Genomic DNA, 16,080 nt, shown 5'->3' with positions numbered 1-16,080 from the left:
TCGGCATCGCGAGAATTTGTTAACTCGTCAGAGAGCGGTCGTCGGTTAATTTTCATTTTCTCTTCGTTTTTCTCGGCGCGTTTCCGTCTTCTCAAAACCAGGACCGAAACGGAGCGAATGTGACCCGTATCGAAAATATTCACCGACGTGTAGACAAACAGCAACAGAACGGAATTCCCAAGGGTTCGAGGTATCTCGGAAACGGCAACACCGAACAAAAAAAGATTGAAAATAGTTTTGTGTTTCTGCAATATTCCCTGTAAAAGGATGACAGAAACACTTCCATTATCGCTGTCGATGTAGCTATAGTCAATGACTATGCGAAGTTATTTTTCTTTCGTTGAAGGTGGATATCCACTGAAATTACAACAGATTGAAATAACCAATCAAAATTCTCAATGCATGAGTCTTTATATTCTTTAGAAAGATTTTGCCGCAAATTGAAAAAAAATCTTTTGGATCTATTACATAATTTTAAGACTGCCCCTGTCAAAAAATTACTCTCACAACCTCGGTATTTTATTTCAAATTTTGCTCCATGAGTTGGATGCTCTCTCGTTTCATCTGAAATGTATGAACTCGCCATGCCGCCGTGATATTTCATGAATTTTAATCGTTAACGTAGAATCTCGCATTTTATGGTTTCCACTTAGTTGTTCCCCGAGTATGTTACAAGACTCCCGAGCGTTTCACTTCATCTCTTAGAATTCCTGCGTCGCTAATTGTGGACAATTCAGAGTTAATTGGAGTTAAACTGTAGGTACATAACATATTACCAATATTCCAGAATCGGAAATACGTTTTCCCTCTCGCGAATGACGCTCAGTTTTTTTGTAGAAATTGAAGTCGAATTGTATATTTTCGGAAGAAATTGGTTGACAGTTCAGGACAGTCAGCACATGTTGAGTACAATTGCGTATTCGATGGACTGAAGATAGAAAAAAGTTTGCTAAGTATATTTCATGAGGATTTTTTTACTGCCAAGTACCTACATCGCCTAGAGGTATCTGTGAAAAAGAGAAAAATATTCAAGTTCTCTATAGTACTCTGGAATAGCGTTTCCAGACAGGATCAAAAGAGAGTAAAAGAAAAATAGAGGTAAGAAGCGAGGTCTCATGAAATGAGTTATTGATTAAAAAATCATCCGCCATTTCTATCTGTCAGGGCCATTAACATTCGATGCTGGCTATATTTTTCAGTTTATAGCTTGCTGTAAAACCCCCATTCTACGCCAATGTCCATAACCTGTAACCTCAGGGGGTTGATAGTATTACATTTTTATAGGGGAAGGGAAACTTGATAGTTTTCGAACATTCTGGCCAACGCGACATAGGTACCCTTTTCTTTCCCTTTTGCTCTTTCCACTTTCGTCTGCCCAGAAAAAGAGTGTCTAATATGAAATCGTTAGAGCGCCTGGGCGGAGACTCCCGAATAGGGGAAGTGGAAGAGACATTCAATTATTTATTATTCAGACATGATTTAAACTAATTATCACGTTCGCTTCTCTGGTTACTTATACTACACCTCGTTCGGGGCGCGGAAAATCGATGGCTTCACTTGATTTGCAAGAAATATTGTGAATTTGTTGTTAGCAAAGTTTAAATCTTATTTTGAATGATTGTTTGTGAATCTATCTAATTCGAAAACAGTTGACAATTATCAACTCATGTTTTTGATATTCTGGAGATCTAGAATCGCGGAGTAGGCGACATCTAGCCGCAATCAGTTGAACATCAAACTCAGGGAAACATTATTTTTTGTCGTAAGGAACCATAGTTGCAAACATTCAAATATTCGTTGTTACATTTATCCATTGTAATATTCATTACCACAAATATGAAAGTCAGCTCTTTATAACAGCTAGCTTTCCCCAAAATCCGAAAATAATAAAGAGATAGAAAATTCAACTCTAAATCGATGAGCCAATCAGTTAAATAATGTACGTTTGTAGTGAACTCTTCGATGAAGATGATTTCACCCTCAGTGCTTAAAATATTGTATGTATTTGCAATTATATAACGCATTATGGTCTAGATACAAGGAGTAAGGCGTTTTCCATCTCAGAAAATGCCCAAAGGTCATTCAGTTTTTCGAGACTAGATATTAAGTACCCATCAATTGATTATTATATATTAAAGTTATTTTCGCCGAGAAAATCAACTTAACGTTGTAATGAAGACTAATTTAAAATTGAAAAATTCTATAGATACACGAAAAGCTGTCTTCACTATTTTAGCTATTTTATATGATTAAAAACCTGAAACAAATAAGTTTTACTTCATATAACTCTGCAAAAAACTTATCTTACTCACTAAAACTCTATCTCTTTCTTTAATGTAGTCCGCAAAGATAATACATTAGCAAAATGACGGACGGTCGGTCCGAAAGTTATAATATCTATGTAATCACTCTACATACATATCTTGGTACTTGGTGAGTACATATAAAAACGAATCACTTTTCATAAAGCCTGAAATTTCCGCCAAGAAATGAAAATAGTCAAATTATTCCGAAACACACTGATTTGTAGCTAAGTATATACGTAGATAGAATGTACACATAGTTACGAATGTAAACAGAGTTACGTTTTTGATAGGTTAAAAAATATTCATTTTCAGTACAGTATGTAGAAATCAGAATTTCCTTTGTTATTCCAAGCAGTTTTGTGCCTAGTGTACGTGTTAGAATCAAAATATTTAAAAAACTGGGTAAATTTTCGTTTTGTGGACACCCGGCGATTTTGAAAAAATGTTTGACTGTACTTACATATTTTGATGCGTAGATTACGAATCCGAAAGAAAAAAGCGGCGCTCTCCCTTATTTTAAAAGTTACGGCCCTTCAAAGTTCTGAAAAGGACAACTTTTCAGACTTCTTTTTCACCAAATAAACTATTTAAAAACACAAGCATTTATTCACTAGGTCACCTTTACACCTTATTCCTCCTTCTTTAACACTTTTCACTTCAATAATCAACAGTTTTCTTATAAAAATGTTAAAAAATGTACGGAGCTGCTCTTTGGTTACTTATCACTGTATTTTACGTTTTTAAGGTTAATGATATGGTTGGTACGACTGATGCAGTCAATATTCCTAAAGTAATTCAAATGTTTTTTGCCTTCATTCTTTAGCTCGTAAATTGGTTTTTGGCACTTTTCATAAAATTACAACAAATGTACTGAGCTTTTTTCTCCGGTATTTTCATAATCCGCTTTCTATTGCATCTTTACCATAAAGTGTCATAATTTAATTTGCACTCTTCATTGCAATTAGTACAACGTATTTTTGCTGCAAACACTCCTACAAATATAAAAGTGTCACCAGGAGAAGCATTCGTTTTTGAATTAAGTTTTTTATAAGAAAAATGTTGATTATTGAAGTGAAAAGTATCGAAGAAGGAGGAAAAAGGTGTAGAGGTGACCTAGTGAATAAATGCTTGTGTTTTTAAATAGTTTATTTGGTAAAAAAGAAGACTGAAAAGTTGCCTTTTTCTGAACTTTGAAGGGCCGTAACTTTTTAAATAAGGGAGAGCGCCGCTTTTTTCTTTCGGATTCGTAATCTACGCATCAAAATACGTAAGTACAGTCAAAATTTTTTTCAAAATCGCCGGGTGTCCACAAAACGAAAATTTACCAAAAACTGAAATATATGCGTATTCCCTATTATCCAACTGAATAATGCTGCAGCGAGATACATTCGCATGTGTACTGGCTAAATATCACAGTAACAGAGGCCAAGTGACCAGTTCGAACAAAATAAGAAGAAGACAGTTTGACAGTTGACATTGGTTGACATTACCTCAAAATGAAGGTTTGTAGACTGATCGGTAGTAATTGTTTCTTAAATTCATTTTAAATTTTGTTTTATGAAGTAAATAATTACGATCGAATTATTAATATAAGTGTATAAGTTATGGTACTTTCGTTGGGGGTTGAATTTCAATGGCAGACGATGGAGATTTTTTCGAAGAATTTAAAAGGAGAAACATTGTAAAACCTAAAAAGTTCATCTTCAAAAAGCAGACGAATAATCAAGAAAACACTTCCGAAACTAGTTCGCCCTTTTTTCGCAAAGATTTTAGTAAAGTGCCACAAAGAGTTTCTTCGAAAGAAGTGGAAAGTAATTTCTCTCGTGCTGATGCTATAGAGAAACAACTTGAGAGTATTTTTGATGATGGAGACGGAAAAAGGGTTAACACCGAATTTGAGGAACGTTTGGGGAAAATATCTGATGGTTCGAAGTGTAGTAAAAGTGGTTATACCGAGGAACAAAATTCGAAGGTCAATTTCAAGAATATTCTCACTAATGTGCCTTCTAATTGTACCATTCACGCAAGTACCAGTGTCGAAAACCAGGTGTCTTCGGGAGGAGTATTTCTTTCACAAAATTCGTCGGAAAGCATACCTGAGATGAAACGAACAACATCTGTAAAATCAGTGGAATCTACAACGACAAACAAGTTTCAATTTAAAAAAAAGTCAGTAATGGGACCTAGTGGAAACACATTCAATGGGATTCTTAATGGTCAGGGAAAAAAGGATAACAGTGATTTGTTATCTGAAAGCTCTTCAAAGGCCATGAAACCAATACCTCATAAGATAATCAACAATGACCAAATTGATTCTTTATATGATTCATCCCTTGAAAAGAGTGGAAACGTAGATTCAATTGAAGAACAGGGTGAATTTAACGATTTCCATGCAACTTCTGAAATCAAGCCAAAAAAATTTGTTTTCAACAAACCATCATCTAGCTCTGCGTTGAAGTCTTCTAGTTCGAGTTTGTTTTCTCCCGTCCTCTCAAAGAAAAGTAAAGAAAGCTTGCCCAGCGTCAAAAGTACTTTAAAAGTAAACACTCACCTGAACAAGGAAAAAAGCCATATAACCATCAGTTCATCAGACGATTCTTTTGTGCTATCAAAGAATGACTTGCCAAACAACACGATTAATCTCGACGATGAAGTAACCTTCATAAGCCAATCTCTAAATGCAGACCAAGATGATTACATGGACGACGCAACTTTTGAAAGGCTGTTTGGGGAAAGTTCTTCTAAAAAGTCACCTTCGCCGAAAGCATTTTCTGACGATTTTGATCTGGAAGGCGTCAATTGGGACGAGCAGTTCAGCACAAAGGACACTCCCAAAAATAATTATGCTGATGAACTGGCCGATGTGGATTGGAACGAGGATGCCTTTAACGAGAAGTCTTTCACTCCTGTAAACTCTTTTGAGAACCGTCAGGATGATTCTAAAGAATTCAAAGAGATTTATCACTTTTCCGAAGTAATGGAGGAGGTTCTGCGGGAAAAGTTTGGCTTGAGGACATTCCGCCCCCACCAGAGAGAGATCATCAATGCCAGCCTCAATGGAAATGACTGTTTCGTACTCATGCCTACAGGGGGAGGCAAAAGTTTGTGCTATCAGCTGCCAGCCATACTGAGCGAGGGTGTTACTATCGTCATTTCACCTCTGAAGGCTCTCATCAATGATCAGGTGGATAAGTTGAACGGATTAGATATAGCTGCTGCTCACATGTGTTCCGACGTTACACGGGAGGAAAGCGATACAATACTATCCAAACTTCACTGTCGGGAACCCCTCATTAAGCTACTGTACCTCACCCCGGAGAAGATAGTGGCAGCGAGGAGCATTATTGATTTGCTCAAGGCTCTCTATCAGCGAGGGAAATTAGCTAGGTAAGTGATTCATGTTGATAGATACAATTCATTATATATAGGGTGATCCAAACCATAATTTCAAAAAAATTAAGGAATTTCTAAGTTAGGAATGGCTTTGATTTATTATTATGTTGCTGGTATTAAGCAACATGGAAGTACCTATAGAAGAACTACAAATAACAGCAAAATTTTAAAACCCTTTTCAGAACTTTAGAGAGAATGGGCAAAACATTTTTAATAAGCAAATCTTCATAAAATTTAGGGTTAGATGTTTTCAGAAATGGTCTTACCGCTAGTCTCTTCCAAGTGGTGGGGAGTAGCTTTTTTTCTGTACAGCAATTTATTTTGATGAATTCGAAATCTGTTTCTAAAGGCTAATTATTTTTATAAAAATTCAACAAATGATCTGGCGGGACTTCTATAGGTATGTTTTGAGTAGATGTGGGAAACTTCCCAAGGAAGAAAGAAAGCAATCAAGCACAAAATAAACTCTATAAAGGTTTGTAGCTCATGCATAGAAGTAACTTTCAGATGCAAACTGGAAAAAAAGCTCTCCTGAAACTACTTTCATATGAACATTGATTTACACTAAAGAAAAAGTATTTTTGGAAAAAAAAACAGACGATTCCATGCTAGGAATGGCACGTTGAAAAGTGAGACCTCGTTAATCTTTAGCTCGTACAAGTTTCAATTTTTGAGGGTTGTCGTTCGTAGGGGGGGGGCGACAGCTGGTTGACGGAAAAATAGGTTTCAACCAGAAAGATATGACAATTGAATTATATGAAATCTTCTTTTTATTCAAATTATGAAAACACTGACTTGTTACTTGATTTAAAATTAATAACTTTATCCATGATAATAATTATGAAATTATCAGAATGAATTTTATTCAAGACGTGTTTTGCTACATTGTAACTTCATCAGTTGAACTGGTACATCAAACTAATCTACAATGTCTTTTATATTACAGTAATTACGTAGTTAGATAAATGAATTCTTCTAGAAATCTTCTGAAAATTTAATTATTTTTCATTGTTCATTGCAATGAACTTTTTGATATTGTGGTAGACACATTGCCATTATTGTTTCAAGTGAAAAAAGAGTTTTTTTTTTCTATCTTAGGTTTGTCATCGATGAAGCCCACTGCCTGTCTCAGTGGGGTCACGACTTCAGGCCAGACTACAAGCAGCTCTTTCTGCTACGCAGGGATTTTCCTGATGTTCCCATAATGTGCCTGACGGCTACTGCGACTAAACAAGTAGAAACTGACGTGATCAACATTCTGAAACTGAGGAACGTAAAGAGGTTCATCATGAGCTTCAACAGGCCGAACATTAAGTACCAGGTGATACCAAAGAAAGGCAAATTCGCCGCTGAGGATATCACCAAGCTGATAAAACAAAAGTTCTTCAAAAAGTCTGGGATAATATACTGCCTCGCGAGAAAGGACTGCGAGACCCTGGCCAACTACCTAAACAAGGAGGGTGTTAAGACGAGGCCGTACCACGCCGGGTTACCGAACAACATCAGGGAGGCCATTCAAAGAGAATGGATGCAAGACAGGTTCTTCGTTATAGTTGCTACTATAGCGTTTGGGATGGGAATCGACAAGCCCGATGTTCGCTTTGTCATCCATAACTCGATACCCAAGTCTATCGAGGCTTTTTACCAGGAGAGCGGACGTGCCGGTAGAGACGGAGAGATTTCTTACTCCTATCTCTATTACAACTACTCTGACTCGCAACGCTTGCAGAAGATCTTGAAGTTGGAAAAGAATACCAACTGGAAGACATTGGAGGGCCACTTTGACAACCTCAAGCAGATGGTGTCGTACGCAGAAACGTAGTGGACTGCCGCAGGTACATCCAGCTGCTGCATCTCGGCGAGAACTTCAACCGGCAGATCTGCATCAGCAACAGCGCCACCACCTGCGACAATTGCGAGAACGTCAATAAGCACAAAATCGTCGACGTTACAAAAGAGGCGCGTGACCTGGGAAAGCTCGTAGCTGATCTAGCCAACCAAGGAAATGTCACACTGCTGCACGCCGCAGATGTCTACAAGGGCTCCAAGGCTAAGAAAATCCTCGAGAAGGGCCACGACAGGCACAAGTGCTTTGGACTCGGCGCTAGGATGGACAGGATGGACGTACAGCGCATTCTGAAGGATCTGATATTGAAGAGCATCCTCTCAGACCACGTCGTCTACACAGGCGAGTTTCCCGTGGTATACATCAAACCGGGCCCAAGTTCGGAACCTTGAAGGCACCCAACCTAAAAATGGTGTTATCAGTGAGCAAGACCAGCGAGAAGCCAATCGTCGATAAAGACGTGAGTTATTCTGAGATAGAAGAGGAGCCGAGACCTTTGGAGAAGCCGGGTCCATCCAAACCGCTCCCCGTGGCAAAGAAGGCCACATTGGTCAAGTTCAACAAACAGAAAGTCGCCGCCCTCAGAGTCCAGTGCCACGAGGATCTCCTAGAGGAGTGCCGGCGCCTGGCCCTGGAGCGCAACGTCACCTTGTCATCGATCATGAACCTCTCCGCGATTAAAACTATGTCGGAGGTGCTGCCCAAGACCAAAGAGGAGTTCCTCAAGATCCAGCACGTAACCACGGCCAATTACAAAAAGTTTGGTGAATTTTTCCTAGCGATCACAAAGAAATTCAGGGAGCAAATCGACGTCCTGGAGACGGCCGCGAAGATTCCTGAAACACCAAGCTTCAGTTCGTTTGAGGACGAGGATGACTGGTGCGTACCGAGCTCGCAGACTGGTGGCATCAAAAGGAAGTCGAGTGGCAGCAGCGGTTCCATGAGAGGGGCAAAGCGCTTCAGGTCGGGTTACAAGCGGAAACCAAGGGCTTCACGCAAACCGACGACCCCGCGAATGAAGAAGAGGGGTAGCCCGAAGAAGGGGGCCGGAGCAGGGGCCAAGAAGGCTGCGAAAGGGAAGACTTCAGGAAGCAGCGCCAAAGGTGGAGGGTTGGGGTTGTTGCCGGTGTTGCACATTTCGTGAGGTATTTTTTATTGTCTTCAATCGTTTGTACATACAGTATAATTTATTTTTTTATTCAGTACAATATTCGTTCTTGTCTTTATTGAATAAACTCTGTTTTTCATTAAATGTTTTTTTTTATGGAAATTAGATGTTTGTAGATTGAAAACTCTTGCTTTGAAATTAATGAAAGCCTCTGTGTTGTTGAATAAAAGGAATTCCAACTTATCCAAAACATTTATGTCAAAAACGTTAACTATTTTTTAAAAAGAGATTTTCACTGAACAGTTTACAAAACCGCAACCTATGTTTCGCTATACAATAGCTTCCTCAGGCATATGATGGAATTGGCCGATATTAGATGAAAATCCATAACTAACGTATTCAAAAACACTTTATTATGATATTTTCACTAAAAAGTTTTACAAAAACGCAAAACGTGTTTCGCCATACAATGGCTTCTTCGGGCGTGTCTTTACTCAGGCGGTTTCATACTGTATGAACAAGTGTTTCGTTTTTGTAAAAAATCTCACACTAAAGTTTTACTTGAATACTTCATGGATTTACGAGTATCTGTCATTTCCATCACATATAATAAATTACTTTTTTCAAAAGAATAAACTTATTTGTGTATGGATGATTGAAAATTACTTCATCATACTAATCAAGAAATAAAAAATTACAACCACCAATTAGAAAGTGAATATTTTGAAATAAAATCCCGAAACATTCACCTCTTCCAACGTACATACACAATAGGTAAATACCTACCGGAAAACAACTGCTTTCCCGGCTAATACGACGCTGGAATTGAAGTATATCCGACAGATTTTTATGCAAGATACCTCACCAAGGTTAGGTCTGCAGAATGGTTCAAGTATACAGTCTTGAAATACCCCGACTTGAATAGCAGCAGCAGAGAAAATAAACTTTGAGCAATCATTTCAGTGGTAAGTATGCCTAAAATTTTTTTATGTGCTTCCTGTTGATTTTCATCATCTTCACTATGAAAAGAGCCCAAACACATTGCATTTATGATTCAACACCAAACAACGCTATTTTGACCCGCCATAGATCTCATCAGTGGTGCTAGGCTGAACCACAAATGCGTTGTTGGACTCGACTGTCCTCGAAATACAAGCCTAAATATATAATAAACGCTATCTATGAGATCGACAGAAAACTCATTGGTTTTTCTTTGATATCCGAGGATTGAGTTCTCTGTCGATCCCATAGATGGCGACTTCGCAAGGTAAGATATCGTTGACCTTACCTGTACAAAAATTTGTATTACTTTTTTTTATTGTGTGGAAGGTGAAAATTGTCAGAATGTCCAATAAAAAATTTTACATTTCAAAACAAACCATCCAAAATCTGAAAAAAAGCTTATACATTCGTATTTCAGAATGCCATTAGCAAATCTATTGCAACTATTTTGTATTCCTTGAATTTATATCATTTTGTAGAAGAGCAGGTCTTTATATACAGTTACAGTAATCTAAAAAGTATAAGGGACTCACAGAGGTCAATTCTAACTTTGTTGACATCAAATGTCAACTATTTAGGGTCTTACATGCCACAGTGTGCTGAAAAAATTTCTGCACAGATTGTTGACGTCCTTTTAAAATTTCAAATCAGTGTCAAACCAAAAACCCAAGTTTTTATTTTCTCTACGAATGAAATGATATTTATTTTGATAGATCTCTTATTTACATTAATATAACAAATTTAGAGTGAAGCGTGACCAAATTGGCATTTCTATTGTTCAAAAATATAAGAATTTGAAATATGATGTTTTTAAAAGTTTTAAACATTAAGAGCTTTAATGGTTACTGCTGTAAGATGTATTTTTGAGTGATGATAACTTTATTGATGAACTTTATAACACTCATTTCAGTATGTTTCGCTTCAACAAACTAGTTCTTTACAAACTCTTCGATTCTAGATATTCAGGATTCTTTCTTCCTTCTCAGAAACCCTTCTCCAAATGGACAGACAACAGCTCCAGAAGTTCGTCCAGTACCTGATCTCAGAACACCACACGGAGGTGTTGCCGACTGCCCAAAAGTTGGCGGACGAGATACTGCAACAACGTTCCGAAATCAATCAGATACCCGGGGCCCCCGACCCAACAGCGGGGGCATCGGCAGACGATGAACACTCTTGGCACTTGGACGAAGAGCAAGTCTGCGAACAAGTCAAAAGCTATCTGTCTCAGGGCGCATACTACAATGCCAACAAGCAGCTGAATTCGCTGTTTTCAAAAGTAAGTTACCGTCATATTTACCGTATTTCGACGGTAGTTGATATTTGTTGCAGAAAAGAATATAATAAATCACCCTTTTTTATTGAAAACCACTTCACTAAGAAAATTATTGATTGATGAGTCGTGATTAAAACAGAGTAGCTCAGATTTTCATATATTTTTGGAGACATATCATCACTCCAGAAGTTTTCTTGTACTGCATGTCTTCCATAACTTACCTCAGTTTTTTTTATATCCGTCTATTTCAAGGTAAAATTATGTGTAATGCTAATATATTCCAGCCAGAGAACTAAAAAAGTTGTTGAGTCTGGATTCATTGGTATTTATCATATTAAATTAGTATTATGTTATTTATTATTAGCCATAATATTCTACTTTTTGTATTGATTGTGTGACATACAGATAGTGGTCCAAAACTAAATCTACATAATTGTAATTCCAAAAATATAACCTTGTTCTCGAAGTCAGTGAAAAAAACAATGGAAATATTTTTTTTTCAACAGGTGAGAGAAATGCTTAGAGCGCAGGACTCGAACGGAGCCCGAATGTTGACTCTCATAACTGAACAGTTCCTATCAGACCCGAGGCTGCAGATGTGGCGAAACCAAGGCACGCCAATGACCGATAAGTGTCGCCAGCTGTGGGACCAACTCGGCTCCCTGTGGGTCTGCATCGTGCTGAACCCTAATTGCAACCTGCACGAAAAGCATCAGTGGAAAGCCCTGCTAGAAAAATGGACAATCATCGACGTGTGTCCACCAGAAGACCCCGATTTTAGGTTGCAGCAAGGATCCAGAGATTCGGTAAGGTTGGACAAACTCGATGATGTCTTAGCTATCGATTCAAAGAACGCGGGGCTATGTATTTTGTTGTTTTCAGTACTCGAACCGGGATAGAGATCGCGACAGGTACGACGAAAGGTACAGAGACAGAGACAGATACGCCGATAGAGAGAGGGACCGCAGGGACAGGAGGGATCGAGACAGAGAGAGAGAAAGAGACAGGAATCGAGCAGCGTATGACTCATCTGACAGTTCTGACGATGACGACGATTCGTACTCACATAGGAGTAGTAAGCGAATGAGATTGACGGGGAGTACTGCTAAGTCACATACGCCTGCGTTACCTAGATCTATATTTCATAGGTAAAGAACTATGCGAATATTTATATGAATCAAATAATTAGCTCCTAGGGCAGGTTATTGAGGTATCATTTACCGTTACAAATCAAAAAAATATTTGTAAATCTAGGAACTTATAATGAGTGACAAGAGCTATACTAAATTATCAATTAGCAAATACTTTTCAGTCTGCTAAGGAATTTATACATTTCTGAAAAATGAATTTTATTTAATATTCAATCTGCGTACATATATATTTTCAATGTATATCTTCATTATGACTAGTCTGTTAAAATTATGTATTTGCATGTAATGATTTCAGAATTTTCAAAGATGAATAATTTTCTATTCTATTCTTGCAGAGCTTTGGATGCTGTTAGCATGTCTTGGGACAATATGCACCTCAAGAATATTCTGTCTAGTGATACTTACTGTTCTCATGTTCCTGATACTTCCAGTTCTGGTAGTTTTAATTCTCAAGGGCAGCCTCTGTGGAATGGTGAGTAAAATTACACCAATTTATTCGTAACTTTCTCTTGATCTATACTGGGTGTCTCTGATTTTAGTTAACAAGCAATATCTCCATCATGATTGATCCATCATGAATTGATCCTTGAAGTAGCCAGATTTTTACCGGTCATCACCTTATTTTTATTTCATTTTTTAGAATCAATTCCGTTATGTGCTGCCCGAGTCGACTCTCTCCGCTCCCATGGTCATATGGAGGCGGCTTTGCGACTCGCCGTATCCGTTGTCCGTACCATGAAGCAGCAGCAGCTTGTGGCGCAGCGTAAGTGGCACGAGAGTCAGCAGCAGAGTACCGCCTCCACCTCCGGAAGCAGCAGTAGCAGCAGTGGAGGCGGCACCAGCAAGAGCCAGTCCACTTGCAAAATGACGGCGTGCACGTCGCGATGCCAGGGACAGTGCAACGTTAATTCCTGTTCAACGACATCGGTGAACGCCCCCACTAACCTGGACGGCTGGGTGGGACACCCCTTGGACCCCATCGGGTGTCTGTTCGACACTCTGGCAGACGCGTCGGCCATTCCGGACCACGACAGGCCTAGAACGCCGAGTTACTTGGGTAAGTTTCAGTGGGATGTGTTTATTTGACGGATCTTCCCCATTGAAGTTTGGAAGGAGTGTGTCGAAAATTGTACCCTCTGACTCTTCTTTACTTTCAGACTTGGTAGGCATGGAGGACCAACACAACAATATCAGACCACGATATCACCACGTACCTGTTGTAGGATCGCGTGACAGGTCGGAAACATATCTGACACTCGCTTTCGAAGTGGCGCTGATCGGTTTGGGTCAGCAAAGAGTCATGCCAGTTGGACTTTATGCTCAGGTATTCATTTATTATGGTGTATACACGAAATATGTTATTGTCTCCAAGACTGAACTCTGTGGAACCTCCATTTAACTCTTTACTTTTCAGGAGAAAGCTTGCAAGCAAGAAGACCGTCTCATAGCAAAACTGCAAGAGATCGAATTAGACAATAGCTTGGTGGCAGTTCTGAGGCGGCAGGCCATCATCCTGTTGGAAGGTGGACCTACCAGTGGTCTGGGCATCGGCATCCACCCGGAAAGCATCCCAATGCACACTTTCGCCCGGTTCATGTTCCTGTCACTGCTAAACTACTACCCCGATCTAGCCTATGAAGTTGGTTTGAGGGCGATGAGGCTGCCCTGTTGGAGGAGCACGAAGATTCGGACGACCCTTTAGGCGGAAACGCCAGCAGCTCGCTCATGATGAGTAGATCTCCACGGTGGTTTACTCTGGGCCACATTGAGACGCAGCAGTGCGCTCTCAGTTCCACCATGTTGAGTGCTGCCAAAGGTAAAGGTAGTTTTTTCTTTAGTATACTTCTGGAAGGAAATCGAATCAAAATAGTACTTGGATTACTTCTGTCACTGACAAATATATCTACTTAAATATACCTAAAGTATATCAAGTACAGAAAGTACTTCAAATAATATAAAAGATCGAATGTGTTAAATTCCAGGGCTTCTGTTTAAATAAATATCTTGTCTAGTTGATGAAAATAGTAATTGATTACATTTTGATAAGAAGAAATACTTTTTAGGTGAAGTCATGAGATTGAGAACTGTCCTGGAGTCATCGCAGAGGCACATCCACAGCTCTTCCCATTTGTTCAAGCTGGCACAGGATGCCTTTCGTTTCGCAACGCCAGAAAATGGTCCCAGACACCCAACACTATTGAGCGTAGCCTTTGAGTTGGGGTTACAAGTTATGAGAATGACGCTTTCCTCGCTGAACTGGAGGAGAAGGGAGATGGTTAGGTGGCTGGTGACGTGTGCCACTGAAGTAGGGGTGGACGCCCTCATGTCCATAATGCAGAACTGGTACCAGTTCTTCACGGCGACTGAGGCGACGGGGCCCGTTGCGACAACGATCATGAATCACAGCACTATCATGAGACTCAACCTCAACTTTGCCCAGCAGGAAGAACTGTCCAGTTGCGCGAGGACGCTGGCCTTGCAGTGTGCAACTAAGGTGAGATTCCATTTGTTCTCTTTGGTTAGGTTAGGCTCCTTTCTTTTCTTTTTCTAACCTATATTGTCTTTATATTATGAATATTCTGACTCGTTTCTTGATGAAAATCAATAACACTGTCCATGATAATAATTATAGAATTTTCACAACAAATTTGAAAAACAAAATTAATTGTGAATATTCCATAATTATTATCATGCGATTCATCTAGTTTTCTGAGCTTCCTACTTATATTTTTTTGTTAATGAATTAAATAATTACTTTTGTTCTAATTTGTCGGTATTTGAAAAATATTCCATGTATTTTAAAGGATCCCCCAAATTGTGCCTTGAATGCCCTAACATTGTGCGAGAACGAAGCATTGGCCTTCGAAACGGCCTACCAGATTGTTGTAGATGCGGCGTCTCACATCATGACTTCTTCTCAGCTGTTCACGATCGCACGATACATGGAACACCGGGGCTACCCCACCAGGGCCTATAAGTTAGCCATGCTTGCCATGAAAAACGTCCATCTCGCCTACAATCAGGTAATTGTTTATATACAACTCATTTTTATTTTTCTCTCTATGTATGTATGAGTTATATGTGAGCACTTGGTATGAATTACCGAACCACTCACAACAGAGGTATTAAAATCCACAGAAACTCTAGTCTATGACTACAGTTGAGGAAATGAAAATGCGAATATGACTATTGATATATTTTTAGACTTATCTATAGCTTTTGATAACCTTAATAATGGTAAAGTCATAATGAAAATTCCCCTCCCGGTTCCAAGAGAAAAAGAAAAAATTATTGGCCATTAACAGATTTCGGCCGACTTAGTTTGATGATTTATAATTTCTTAAAAAAATGAAGGTTAAATATAACGTTAATAAAACAACGTTGATGTTTAACATAGGTCAAACTGAAACATATTTTAAACACGCTTAAAAGAACACAGAAACAGTTTCCTGAATAGAAAAGTGCTACTTACCACCTTTTAGGACACATGTGATCAATCATGAATTCAAAATTCTTCATTTCCAGAATAATGTATGGAAATCAAAAGTACAAAAATTCTCAACTTTTAATGAACAATCGAATTGAGTTGATTATAACTCCCTCTTTTCAGGTCGTTAAAACTAGACTAGAATGAATTATCTGATAGGACTGTAAATCATAGGAATTTTCAGAATTCGTTGAATAGTTAGTCCAATCCCAACTATATAGGGAAACACCACTCGTTGAATAGTTGAAAAAAAATGGTTGATATATTTTTGAATGAATTATTGATGGAAGGTCATATGTTTTTGTTTCAGGACACCCATCCGGCGATAAATGACATTCACTGGGCATGCGCCTTGAGCCATTCCCTCGGCAAGACGGAGCTGTCCAATATGATCCCTTTGCTGGTGAAGAACGTCCAGGCGAATCCGTTCTCTCCGATATCTTGCGCCGGTGTAGCATGACGGCGCCCGGAATCTCGTGCCCGCACCCGCCGCCCCCTCCGCCTGGACAAG

The 16,080-nt window shown here is 39.0% G+C and overlaps 2 protein-coding genes across 2 annotated transcripts in view; both read left to right on the top strand.

Annotated features, from left to right (window-relative positions):
- LOC111505842 (zinc finger SWIM domain-containing protein 5) overlaps nt 1–16,080 on the top strand; it is a 106,314-nt gene that overhangs the window by 87,155 nt on the left and 3,079 nt on the right. Inside the window, 12 exon segments of the mRNA XM_023160722.2 lie at nt 10,642–10,934; nt 11,438–11,737; nt 11,814–12,079; nt 12,418–12,554; nt 12,723–13,139; nt 13,240–13,406; nt 13,497–13,746; nt 13,749–13,898; nt 14,146–14,576; nt 14,887–15,105; nt 15,880–15,988; nt 15,991–16,079. Of these exon segments, the coding sequence (XP_023016490.2) occupies nt 10,642–10,934; nt 11,438–11,737; nt 11,814–12,079; nt 12,418–12,554; nt 12,723–13,139; nt 13,240–13,406; nt 13,497–13,746; nt 13,749–13,898; nt 14,146–14,576; nt 14,887–15,105; nt 15,880–15,988; nt 15,991–16,079 (2,828 nt within the window).
- Nucleotides 3,771–8,797, top strand: LOC111505837 (Bloom syndrome helicase). The gene is given in 4 exon segments (XM_023160712.2): nt 3,771–5,693; nt 6,798–7,510; nt 7,513–7,929; nt 7,932–8,797. Coding segments are annotated over 4 exon segments (3,642 nt in total). The 5' UTR covers nt 3,771–3,939; the 3' UTR covers nt 8,690–8,797.

This window comes from Leptinotarsa decemlineata, unplaced genomic scaffold, assembly GCF_025532065.1.
Source record: "Leptinotarsa decemlineata unplaced genomic scaffold, Ldec_3_MD MMD2_tig00026282_RagTag_RagTag, whole genome shotgun sequence".
Taxonomy (NCBI): domain Eukaryota; kingdom Metazoa; phylum Arthropoda; class Insecta; order Coleoptera; family Chrysomelidae; genus Leptinotarsa; species Leptinotarsa decemlineata.
The sequence above is the reverse complement of the archived record's forward strand: the minus strand, read 5'-3'. Positions and strand labels throughout refer to the sequence as shown.